This window comes from Argiope bruennichi, chromosome 6 (genome assembly GCF_947563725.1).
Source record: "Argiope bruennichi chromosome 6, qqArgBrue1.1, whole genome shotgun sequence".
NCBI classification, from domain to species: Eukaryota; Metazoa; Arthropoda; class Arachnida; order Araneae; family Araneidae; genus Argiope; species Argiope bruennichi.
In genome coordinates, this window is record NC_079156.1 from 100,668,066 (window position 1) to 100,681,936 (window position 13,871).

At 28.5% G+C, this 13,871-nt stretch overlaps 1 protein-coding gene across 1 annotated transcript in view; it reads left to right on the top strand.

Moving 5' to 3' along the window:
• The first annotated feature begins 1,709 nt into the window (after positions 1 to 1,709).
• The window catches only part of LOC129972536 (large neutral amino acids transporter small subunit 2-like), a 91,031-nt gene continuing 78,869 nt past the window's right edge, over positions 1,710 to 13,871 (top strand). The window contains exon 1 of the mRNA XM_056086700.1: positions 1,710 to 2,339. Within this exon, the coding sequence (XP_055942675.1) occupies positions 1,868 to 2,339 (472 nt within the window). The 5' untranslated portion in view covers positions 1,710 to 1,867. The remainder of the gene's footprint in view (positions 2,340 to 13,871) is intronic.

A 13,871-nucleotide genomic window follows, 5' to 3' on the forward strand; every position in this document is an offset into this window, starting at 1 on the left:
ATATTTTTGTAAAAATTAATAAAAAAAATTCAAAAACATAAAAAAATTAAAATATTTTTGCACGTGTTTTATTTTAATAATTTGAACATTAAATAAATTATTGTATTTTTCCACCAAACAAAATTTTTTTAAAAATACGTTTTATAAAAGGAAATCTTTAAAGTTGAAATTTATGATGAAAGATGGCTTACAAAATTCTATTTTGGAAAGCTGCAAATTTATAGAATGTGATTCTGAGAACAGCTGCATTCCTGTTGGATGCAGGTGTTTAAATTTCTATTTATTATTTTAACAAAGGGCGAAACCACTTTAGCCTAATGCACTCAAATTTATTAATACAGGTCTGAATTTTAACGCTCGCTTTTGGATTTAAATTTAACTATTGCGAATTGAGTCATTTTGTTCAATTTTATTTCCAGTATCATAACGACATTCGAAAAACTTCATCAACCTTTTGATAATTTTTAATTCGTTTTGGAACTATGATGGAATTATTATCGTGTGAGAACATGATGTTTTTCGGTTAGGGGGTTTTGAAGCTCGAAATCGCATAGGCTATGAATAAAGAATAAATGGCAAATTTTCATGATCATCTTTTAATCGCATATATTTTTTTTTATCTGCTTTTATCAGTATTGCATTATTATTATGGATGTTCCTTTGAAAGCAGATGCGTTTTTAAATGGTTGACTTGCTTTTAACAGTATGGCTTTATTATTACTTATGCTTCTTTGACAGCAGATGCGTTTTTAAAAGGTTGACGTAGAACTATGACTCATAGCTGTTATTTCATCTCAAAATCGGGCGAGCTCCAAAACGTTTTTTGCCAGCTAGAAAAATTGAAAATGAAAGTTAAAAAAATGTTTATATATATATATATATATATATATAGAGAGAGAGAGAGAGAGAGATAGAGACTGATAGAGAAGTCTCGTGATTGTTTCAAACCGTTTTAAACTGGTTAAGGACTTATATTAATTAAGACAAATAATGGCTTCAAAATAATAATGTTCTGACATAATAACTTAAAATTTGCGATCGTAGATTTCCAATTTTTAAAATTATTATTTCATCTCAATCATTGTCTGTATTAAAGAACAAATACAAAATAATCTTAACACCCATATTCCATGTCATGTTCTCTTTTCCCAAATGTTGTAAATTAATCCATGTGTAAACGAAAAGTTCATGTTGACTAATATAAGAATTTCCACTTTTGATTAGATCTATTATGCAGGCGAAAATGTAATCTTATGTTGTTTCAAAACGAAAGCGGATGATTTGTTGAAATTTAAGATTAAACTTGAAACACTATAATTTTTTTTTTTTTTTTTTTTTTTTTTTTTACTATTTAAAAAAATGATAAAGCAATGTATCAATGTAAACCAACGCGCTAACAAGAAATGGTGCATTAAAAAAATTGCGATGTATTTCTTGATAATAACAATTACCATTTTATAACTCAAACATTTTCTATAAACTGTTTTATCAACATCGCGAAACATTTCGAGAAACAATTCTCTTTCCACCTTCGCCGATGAGAGAAGAAACGGAGTGTCACTACTATCTCTTCCTCTTTTCCAGACTGAACTTCCACTAAGGCAAACGAATTCATAGGATATGACGTAGGACCGCTCCCACCACCATCTATCCGCGCATGCGCATTATTCGTGACGTCTGACTCAATCGCAACCATGCTTCCGTCAGCCACCGGTTGATTCTGACAAAATCGCGAGCGGGTTTTAAATCTGTTTACTCCAAGCACCTTTTGACAGTTCTTACGATGCGGTCTTACAGATTGGAACACAAACAATCACCTTGCTCTAACCAGTTCAACTACTGATTCTGTTACATCAAAAGTTCCGAAATGGAAGGCAAGAAAACAGCGAATGGAACGACAGCACATGTTCCGGTTCCAAATGGACAAGACGTGCAACTTAAAAAACGAATTACTTTGATAAATGGAGTGGCCATCATCGTGGGAACCATCATAGGTTCGGGGATTTTCGTATCTCCAAAAGGTGTGTACGAGCATTCGGGCTCACTCGGGATCTCTCTAATTATTTGGACTCTTTGTGGAGTGTTTTCGATGTTCGGCGCACTCTGTTATGCAGAACTTGGAACTTGTATAACAAAATCCGGCGGAGATTACGCCTACATAATTGAAGCATTTGGACCTGCAACTGCTTTCTTAAGACTTTGGGTTGGACTATTGATCATAAGACCAGCAACACAAGCTGTTTTAGCCCTGACCTTTGGCTACTATATGCTGGATCCTTTCTTTCCGAATTGTCATCCACCTGATGAGTCGCTGAGGTTATTGGCTGCTGTCTGTTTATGTAAGTTACTCAATCCTATACTCAGAAATTGTGTATTTAGAATCATTAATGAAAGATTGCATTCTAAAAATGAAGCTCTGATTTTTCCGACATCAAAAAAAATCACGAAGCTCTTAAACAGTTTGGGTTTTGATTCCATTTGTTCCGAATGAGTTAACACTCTATAATTTATTTAATTTCATTTGAATGTTTAGTTTATTCAAACAACATTAAAAATCTAGTGTTTTTATTATTAATTATTTAGGAAATCTCAATTTTCATTAGGTAGTGAATTTAATTTTGGTTTATATCTGCATATTGAAAGAAAATATGAAAATTCTCAGTTAACATAAGATATTATACAGTATTTCAAGAACGATATTTGATATTCTAAATGTTTAAACATGTGCAGTATAGTAAAGATATCGTAAAAGCATTATATGGCATTATGTATTATATAATGGCATAGAAAAGACATAAAGAATTAAGTTTTGATTTTGACACTATTTGGTTTGGTTACTGATTTATTCTATACACATTCTTGGAATTTTTTTTCATTCTCATGTCCACACTTCATTCATTTATTTATATTTTTGATATGTTTACAATCTTTATATAAATTGGCAAAAAGATTACAATTGTAGTTAGTAATAAAATTTTAAATGTAATTGTTAAAATATTTGTCGTGCAAATAAACTTGATATTAGAAACTAGTTCCGATTCGTTTTTACGACTTAGTGTACCAGAGTTGTTCAACAGATTCGTAAATTTATTTGCCTTTAAAAATGCCTACAATTTTACCAAAACAATACTAAGTCTTTCGTATATTTTGACTTAGAAGTTTAAATTTATTCCATAAAAATAAAAATTTTGATCATTAATTAAAATCTAAACATAATTTGCATTTTTGAACTGAAGGACAACATGAAAAATAGTTTTCATTTTGTCTGTGAAGAATTATGTATTTTATTAATTTCTTTCTGAAATATATAGTTGACTTTCTATGATTAATTTATTCGAAATTAGCTAATTTGTTCAAGATGGCAAATGAAGAATTAGCTTTTGTTGGCTATTGTCTTAAAGATGTCTTTAACTAATAATGTACTTTTTAAATTTTAATTTTTAGGATTAAAAGCATTAGAATAATTTCAGTTTTGTCTTGTTTATGAAGCTGTCAAAGTTAATCTACTCGGAGTTAATGCATTCACTCTTATATAACATTTTTCAAGTGCATCCATTATTCAAAGTTTGTTGACTAAGATTTTTTAAATTTATTTAATTGATTAATCGAAGTAAAAAGACGCTAATTGATTAAAATAAATTTCTGACAGCCAGCAAAATGCAGAACAGTAGAACAAACATTCACTATCGTCGGCACTTTTCAGTTACATCATTAAGTTACTCTTCAGGAAACCAAATGATTAATGAATCGAAAACACATTTCCCGTTTTGAACGGGCTTTTCTTTGCAGCTAAGCTTGACCTCTCCTGTTCACGATTCATCTGAACAGAAGAACATTCATATTTGTCTTTGTTGCCCTATGGCAAGCGTTTACTAACGAATGAAATTCGATAGTTTATTCCTTCAATAAACGAATAAACTTTGATCATATATTTACATTATTGGATCGTTTGAATCTGATTTAAATAATTATCGTTTGCGATTTTCTGCTTCAGATTCTTTACGTTCTAAGTCACGCAGATGTTTTAGATTTTTCAAAAGAATTCATTTAAAAGGATTCCTGTTAAAAATATGAATTAGTTGTATTTGTTAGCAATACCTTCTCATATTTTGATCATAAATTTACATTATTGGATCGCTTATATTGAATCTGAATTTAAATAATTATCTTTTGGCGATTTTTCATTTCAGATTGTTTACATTCCGAGTCAAACAAATGTGTTAAATTTGTAAAGAATTCTTTAAAAAAGATTTCTGTTAAAATATATTGATAGTTGTTAATCTTAGCTATACCCTTTTATATTTTGAAATATGCTTTGATGACTGGAATTGAATGTTAGGATTTCGTAGCTTTTTTGGTGCAAAATGATATAAAATATTCAGAATTATTTTTGATTTTGTTTAAAAGTATGTGCTTGTCATTCTAATTCTTCTTATCCTTCCAAGAATATTCTATTATAAGAAAACAATTCAGTGAGCTTTCTGTTTTTCTAATATCAAACATAATATTTTTATCAAATTTGCATAGTATTCAATATTGCATTGAAATAATTATATTATGCGTATTCATTTGGTGTTTTTGTCATATTTATTTTGTAATAATAGCGTATCATCAGATATCTATTATATTTAGTTTTTAAGCTTAAAATGAATTGAAATTACAATAGTTTAATATATTTGTGGGTCATTTCTTTTAAAACCAGAATTCTAAATTTGTAATTGATAAGGGTATCTGAAGAAATGGCCTATGCATATTTCTTTTCTATAGAAGCTAATGATTTATTATTCCTTTCTATTTTTTTTTCTCTTCGTTTTTAACTTTTCCTATTGGTGGTAAATGTGCTTCAGTTTTTCTACATTATTTCTATGCTGTTGCACGGCATTTCGAATATTGAGATCAAGAAGAATTCTAACAGTATTTCAATTCTTAATTAGCAACAGCATCCATCTCAATTTCCGAAATACTTTAAAAAAGAAAATAACTAAATCTTTCATAAGCGATAACGAATGTTTCTGATTTTTTTTTTATTTTTTGTCACATCAGGAGTCTCGTCTTCGTATCAAATGTTGGAATTTTTTTTAATGGAACTATTTATTATTGGCTGCGAAAAAATTGTCTTCATTTTCGTATGGTAGTCTTTTTTTTTTCTTCTTCTATTTATTATAAAATGGGCGGCGCTTTTTATTCTGAGATAATCTTTATACCTAGAAGGAACAGCATTAATAAACAATACTCAAATTATTGAATCAATTGAATTTACTATTTTCTTTTGAATAGCATTGTGGCCAAGACTGACACATCTTATCATATAGCATCCAAAACACCCATAAATTTAAATAGTTAAGACATTTAGTTGAATTGATTCGGTTCATCAATGATCGCTTGTTAGAACAAAGAGTTTCATAATTAATTCAGAAATTAATGCAAAATCAAGGTAAGTAAAACAAAATCACAAGGAATCACAGTAAAACAAAACCAATATTAATAAAAATAATTTTTTTTTAATCCGTCATTTTTTGTAGTAATTTTAAAAATGTTACTATTTAAATGATTTTTAATCGAAATTTTTATCCAGATGTGAAAAAAAGAGCAATTGGATCGCTGGTATTATTATATTAAACGAATGTTTGTAATACTGGTTATGTTAAGTTTTTTTTTTTTTTTTGATGAATAAAAGATGAAATTTTTTATCATATTTTGAATTATAGATCTAAGATAAAATCTGAGATAAAAAGATCATCTATCATCTTTAAGATCTAATCGTTATATAGAACTACAATTAACTTTTTAAATATTATTTGATAATTACCTCAAGGTTAATGGTTTAGTTTTCGAACATATATAGAGAAGAAATCATCATGCAGCCGAACGCGAAAAGTTAATCGTTTGGACATAATTATCATTGAGTAATTATTTGTGGTTAATTTGTATTTTCAATGAATATTAATTACAAAATTGTAAATAGAATAGGAAAGCAGCATGTGCTAACAAATCAACACCTAAATGACAAATTAAAGCATATAATTCGACAGTCATTGAGAAAAAACACTATAAATTATTAGTGATTATTTATTACTGCCTAATTGTTAATATTAATGATTAATTATCACTATCCTGCTATTAATATTAGTAATTAATTCTCTATTACTTTCCTAAGTAAAATCAATCTTTAAAAGATTATCCGTGTTCTTTCCTATTACAAGCTAAAAATGGAAGTGATAGTTCGTCCGTTTCAATAAACTCCTAAAAGTCTTTTCAAAAATCATCCATTATTAAAAAAATAATTTAAGTTCCAAAAATATTTTTAAAGAACTACTTCATTATGAAAATTCAAAAATATATTTAAAATAAAAATGTTTAGACCCAAGATTATTTGCTGTAATCGACTAAGTGACCCAGAAATTTAGTCTGCTGAAATTTCAGTGCAATTCGTTTGGAATCCGACGCTGGGTGCAGGTGGAAAGCGGAAACTTGCTTCAAACCAGTTCTGACAGCTGTTCTCCGAAATCGGTTTTGTGATTTATTATATAAGATTCCCTCTTATATAAATGTTTGTTTTCATTAGTTACGTAATTATATTTTGAGAATTGAAAATAAAAAATTGTTTATTCAGAGAAATCAATTCAAGTAAGAGGAAATTTAGCATATAAATAAAAAGTTGGCAAAATGTAAGTAAATAGGAGTTATGAAAGATGAGAGAGCCATTACTTGAGATTATAGTTATTTAACTACTATCATTTCAAAATGACACACGTAAAATATGCAAAACTTTTACTGATGCTAAACATTCCTATAGATTAGATGCATCTGCTTACCGATTGTTGTGGTATGCGATTGTTATATGTTGCCACAAAATACCATATTCTACTTATGATTTCAGCTGTTTCATCAGATTTGTCTTTTGCAGCATATGCTTTTTGACAAACGATATTTTGATATACCAACTGTAATTTATTTAAAATATCTAGAAGTGATGCCAAATAAACACGTAAATGAGACTAAAAAGATGAATATAAGTTAAGTGTTTTTGCTTGAAGGCTAATTTGAATTCATAGAAAATGCTTTGGATGCTGCGAACTTATTATTGCTGTTTTCAAGGGTTATTAAAATTAAAGAATTTTTATAGACTAGATTTTGATCACAGTTTTTTGAACTTGAGGCAATGACACTTTAGGAAAGTTGAATCATTGAATTAATGAAACATTAGCGAACAAAGTTTTAAACATAAACCAAGATTTTAAAACAAAACTTGTAAAAACAAATAATATATTATGTAAATTCAATAGAATTTTTCGTTTTGCATATTTCACTCATATAATCAGAGCACTTTGACCATGTTTTACGTTTGTTATTAAGTTTAGAAACATAATTCTTTACTAAATAATTAAAAAAATAGTTATTTATATAATCATGGACAATTTATAGAGAAAAAGAGAATAATTAATAATAATAAAAAAAAACAGAAAATTCAAGACATTGAATAGGAGACAGATTGAAGATACTTTTATACACTGTAACAGAATTAAAAAGAAAGAAGACTTTTGATCTTTAATTTAGGTAAAGTTCTTAAGAATTCCATAATAGTATTAAAAGGCCTGGCTAACAAGATTTAATGAATATGTCTCCCCCTATTAAATGAGATTACTTTTGAATTCGGAATTTTGATATAAAATTTAATTAAAAATGGAATTTTCAGTTTTTGATGTTATCGCTTTAGTAACACGAATTCATTACAAATGAGGTCATAATAATTCCCTAAGTTCATATGTACATACTAAAAGTATCTAAAAAATATTTCTTAAAAAAACATCTGGAATTTCAAAAACTAGATTATTTTTCAAGTAAAACGTGTAGCGATTCAGAATACTTGTAGCATGTATGGAATAAATTTACGCTCGCGTTCCATAAGTTAAAGGTGCTTCGCATTAATTGAAATTCAGGATGTATTGCGCATCTTGCAATTAGTGTACTCGTGACGTATCTTTTTATTATTATTCCTAGATCTTCCATGAGAATTTTAATTAGGGCTTTGCTTTTTTTTATTACAAACTTTATCTGAAGCCTTTAATATCGTTTCCTATTTACACTAGAATTATTTGTTTTCAGCTGAAGTTTTATTATTTTAAGTCGTAGTTATGCTTGATTCTGTTATTAGAATAAATCTAATTTAAATTGTGTTAGCGTGTTTTTTTTTAATTTATCATATATTTAATTATTTTGAAGTAAATTAATTTTTAGATTCAAGGTATTTTTTTATTAAGTAACAATTTTGATTTTAAATTGCCTTTCTTTTTAACATTTATTATTGTCAAAAACCGGAGAATAATAGATGTTTTTTTCCCATAATGGTTGCGCAAAAAACAATCATAATGCGAACTATCTGAAAACAAGACGCATGTGCATTGCGTCACGTAATTAGATGGCGTAATGTTATCTAATCTAGTATCCTTATATGGAGCATTGTAGATAATTTTAAAAATATTATAATTTTATATATTTTTATGATTTTGTTTGATTTATTAACTAATAAAGCAGGAAAAATTCAACAAGACTAAAAAAAACCTACTATATTATACTGCAGAAGATAACATTGATATCAGAGATGATTATCTGCTTTTCATCGCGTGTGATGTTGATATATCTTTGATAAGTCGCGTTGTTTATGATCAGATTTCCATAAAACGAAAAAGAATTTGTGATAAATATATTTTGTAAAAAAAAATGGCAGCTATGTAGGATGTGTCGTGTTTATATTAAGAGTACGATTTAAAGATATGTTTGTTGCATTGGAATATAAATTGTTATTTACTAAAGTATTTTATTGTCTACGTTTTCTTAAATTTGATATTTTGGATGACTGAAAATCTGATTTTTTCAGTTGTAAATTGGTGTCAAAACTATTACGAAATGTTTGAGTTTCGAAAAATATTTTCGAAGTATCCTTTCCGAATCTGTAGAAATTCGAAGATATTGGAGAAAAATGATCGACTCGCTTGTAATTAAAATTTTAATTAACTTTTCCTCATATATGACACCTGTTAGAGACTATAATACTTGTCAATCGATTTATTAGTAAATTTTGAATTTTAGTGTCAAACTTTTGCCCGTAATTCTGCATTGTTTTTACCATTATATCAGTAAGTATGAAGTAAAATATTCTAGTTTATATATTTTCTGTGAGCCGCCATGACCATAGTGATAGCACTGAACTATAGAAGAGACGATTTATGATTCAATTTTCGGTTTTTACCCCCCCCCCCTTTTTTTTTTCTGTTTACCAGAAAACTGAAATACATAATGATAAGCAAATGGTAAAAAAATAACATTGATAAATGTATGAATAATATCATCAAAAAAAAAAAAGGCTGGATCGTTTTCAGCACGAAGATAATGGAAAGATATTTCAACAAGTCGTATGGTTCTCTAACAACTATCAAAAGAACGCGTAATCACGTCCTTGGCGGAAGTTTCTTTAAATCCGTTCCATTCCGAAATTTCCGCAAAAAACACCGTAACCTTCGATTTGCTATGATTTGTTATTTCCTGATTTTTTGGTTATGTAACATTCTATAATGAAATACAGTAATGCATCTGTTACACGCCCCTCTGTTATACACCGTTACATTATATTTTCTTTCTATTTTTCTATTTTCTATTCTATTTTTAACCTTATTATGGCACGAAATTAAGTTTCATACTTATCAAAGTTTATATTTACATGTTGTTTCAAGACTATCTCAATTTATTCGTAATCCTTGTAATGGTACGAAAATATGTTTCGCTGTGGTACAGTTTATATTTACATATTATTTCATGACTGCCCCATATAAATCATGTCCCTTGTAATAGTACAAAAGTCTGTTTCTCTGTGGTAATATTATTTCATGACTATCGCCATTTCATTTGTGGTCATTGTAATGTTGTTAATGACTATCTTGATTCGTTCGTAACATTTGTAATGGTACAATACTTCATACGTACGGATCGAAGAATAAAAAACTTCCAATTATACATTGTTTCCTTCTTCATTCTAAAATCCGGAATTTTTCTGCCTCGAGCATTATCTCTTCTTTCTTTTTAAGAGGGATTTATGAAATTGGTATCATGACTAACGGAATTATTCTGATTTGAGCATATAATAGAATATAGAATGTCATGTGCTAATTTAAGAGGTGATAAAAAAATGTGAAGAAGTAATTTTACCTTCCTTTAGAAGCTACAATGAACACCATGAAAAAAACATTGATCTTTTTTTATTTGACAAAATATAAGTGAAAAAGTTCATAATGCTTTACTTAATACGACTTCACATCAGACGATGATTAAAGTTTTTTTTTTTTAATTAGACGTCTTGATTGCATATAGTTCGTATAAAAATGAATAATTAGCTGTTATGCATTAGCGGTTATTAGCGGTTAAAGGGATGGCTTTCCTCCTTTTATGATGAATTTTAATTTTAAAACTTAATTATACTGCTTAACAATGATTTTAAGATAATTTCGCAATGATGATTCCGAAGATAGCATTGTTTTCTTAAAATTAATTCTACTTCGCGTAATAAATTGGAAGTTAAATTTCATCAGGTATTTGTGCGAAATTTAAATTAGATTTAAATCGATAAATTTAAATCAAGGCAATATATAAATTTAATTTTAAAGAATTAATTAATAGTAAGTAAAAGTAGTTATTAATATTTAAGATTTTATAAAAGTAGGATTTTCCCCATTTTTATTTTTGATTTTGGAATTTTTAATTTTGAAATTTAATTAGTAATTTTATTGATATGAACAAATATAATAAATAACATAATCTTCCAAAAACCATTATTACTTTTTAAAGAATGTGCATTAGTATCCTTAAATTCGTAATAATCAAATTTGTCTATTGAAATTTCGATTGAATTCCATTTTTATTTATCCATCGATTAACGCCATTTCTTTTACAGTTTTCCTATACTTTTGGAAGAAACGGAAATAATATTCAAAAAAGTTTTGAAAATTTTTTGTCTCGTTTATTCACACAGGAAGGTTTCATGTATGCCATGAATGTATTAAATTTGACATTCTTAAAAAATAATTTAAATAGAAAAGTAGAATTTAATCGATAGAAGAAAGTATTTTTAACAAACATTGTTTAAAAAATATTTTTATGAAATTCAGTACCAGTACATCAGTAACCCACTAAAATTGTTATTATAAAAACAGTGCTTTTCTTCTGCAATGCATTTTAGTATTATTATTAACCGTATGTATACAAAATAACAGATAAATATGTTCATGATATTTCAAAAATGTGATATCTATCATAAATCAAATGTTTATCACAATTACATTGTTTACGCCAATATTTCCAAATTTTCTTCCCAAATCTACGTCACTTAACTGTGTCACTCATCACCACACGAGTATGAAACGCATGAAGAAAGTAAATAACTTGCAGAAGAAAATAACGAAATGCGTTCAATAAAATTGATGTATTATTCCTATCTGAAAATTTTCAATTTAATAGATAATGTTTACTTTTAATGCATATGAACAAAAAAAAATTCATTTCGAAAATTATCGAAGATAATGGAAGATTTGAATAAAGAATTCGAAAATAATGTAAGATGTGAAGAAAAAAAATCGTAACGAATATCAGATAAAATCATTTAAAAGAAAAAAAGAAACATGATACTATACTACTGTTTTTAAGATAGCTTTTTATCTCTTATTTTTATATGTTCGCTATCATGATTCAAATCTGTGATTCAGACTATCTACCTAATTAGGTAATCCTATTTTTGGTACATCTTAAAAAGAAAATGGAGGATCTAATTAGAAAATTGGTGTGCATCGCAGGTTATTTACGCGACAGCCAGCGTGTTAAGAAATGCTTCATGAAAAATTTGTATCAAAATTTGATTTCACTAAAGAACCGACCGAATATGCGTGTTTGGTTTGTATTAAATCTGACAACTGTATATCATCCCGTTATATAGTGCAGATTTTTGAAGAGGGAATTGCTATCTCAGGCACCCACCTCGTCATCTGATAGTTGTTCAAAATTATAAGGTACGCTCCAAAATAGTCCAATTGCTGTTTCAAAACGAGGCGCTGATGTAACTAGACTAAAATGAAAAAAATGGAACAAAATGTTCTACAGGTGGATAATTGGACCTTGAAATAACTATAGTACGAAGTCATTTGTTGAGGACGCTTTAATCTGATAAGATCTCGACTTCGACACCTAAAGATCCTGTACTCGAAATCCGATTTCACAGAAGATTCGGCATATACACAGGTCTGTTGTTCGTTATATCTGAAGCCCTCTTGCTAGTGTGGTGCGAAAATCTAAGAGAAATATACCAGTTCTTGATTTCAAAATGGACATTAATGTAATTAAATTATTTCTGCAGTTGCAGACAAAGAAAGGGTCTTCAGAATTTCAAAGAATGTTTTGTTGGTTTTATTTTTACACATATTATTGTGTACATTTATTTTACATGGTTATATAACTGGGACGTTAAAATTTAATTGTGATAATCGATTCTTAGTAATTTTTTCCGCCTAGAAAGCTATACTTCCGAATATTTTGCTGCATCGCATTTGGTACGAATTTTTATAATTTTGGTTTGACAAACCACTAATGTAAAACTTTCCCAAATTTTCATACAGCTATATTTACTTTCGAAGTCGACCGTGCAGCCATGTCAAGTTAATTTGTATCTTTTCCTTCCTACAAATTTTACAATACTCCTGTATGCTTTAGGTAGATTTCTGTAGGAAGACTACCTATTGCAATGGTTCTCATGACAGGACTTCAGGAAAATTTCTTCAGTTCTTAACCAATCGTGATCCCTGGAACCTCAAACCAGCCTTTGTTCAAAAATGTATATATAATATATATATAAATGCGCACGCTTTGCCCATGTTATCTAGTGAACAGAATAACTGGAGTAATTTTGTTTAGATTTTAAGTTGCTCGAAATATGTTGTTAGAAATGTAAAAATCTCTGAATTCGTAAATGGCCCATCTAGCTCACGGGGAGTGGAAATGGTTGATGGAGGTGCAATTTTCATTTCTCTATAACTTTCTGAATATTGAAGATAGAAAGATAAATCCAATTAGCCAAATTAGTGCCTCATTAAGACGAAAACTTTTGTATTTAAAGTTTTTTGATGACTGTAATATCTTAGAAATTAGTGGCTGAAAAGTGATTCTCAAGTCCTAATTTTGAGTGCTTCTAATATCAACAATTTATGTTGCCAGATTGTAATTTAACCAGATAAACCTTCCATCTTGACGAGGGTATTTTTTAATGATCTATTCTGTCGGTGTGTGTGTTTATTTTGCGAAGGATTAATCGATCCATACGTATATTAAATACCAGTATTTCTGAAAAAGTTGTTTCAACCGACTTTGATTAAGGCGAAAAAATATTTAACGATAGTGGCATGACGTAGTAAAGCGTCACGACGATGCATTACAAGCGATATTCTTCGACCGAAAGGAAAAGTCATTACTTACAAGTATCGTACACAAACACCATCAAGAATTTCGGAGTAAAAACAAGTTTTTGAACACGTGCTTCGAATTAGATGCGATTTCATACTCTCTGTTTCAGAAACTCGATATTATCACTTTTGGATTATTTTGCCCTGCAGAGGAGTAATACATAGTTAAATGGCAATATTACTATGCAGACAGGTAACAGACCATCTCATTAGATAAGTTTCTCTTTCAGTTCTTTTTTTACCGCTTATTATTTATGACCTGAGAGGTTTTTATTTCTGAATTTGTTTATTTTCCGTTCATATAAATTGTTCAATTTTTCGGATATAATTCCCAATTACTATGCCATCTAATTCTACTTATAACCGGAGCTTATA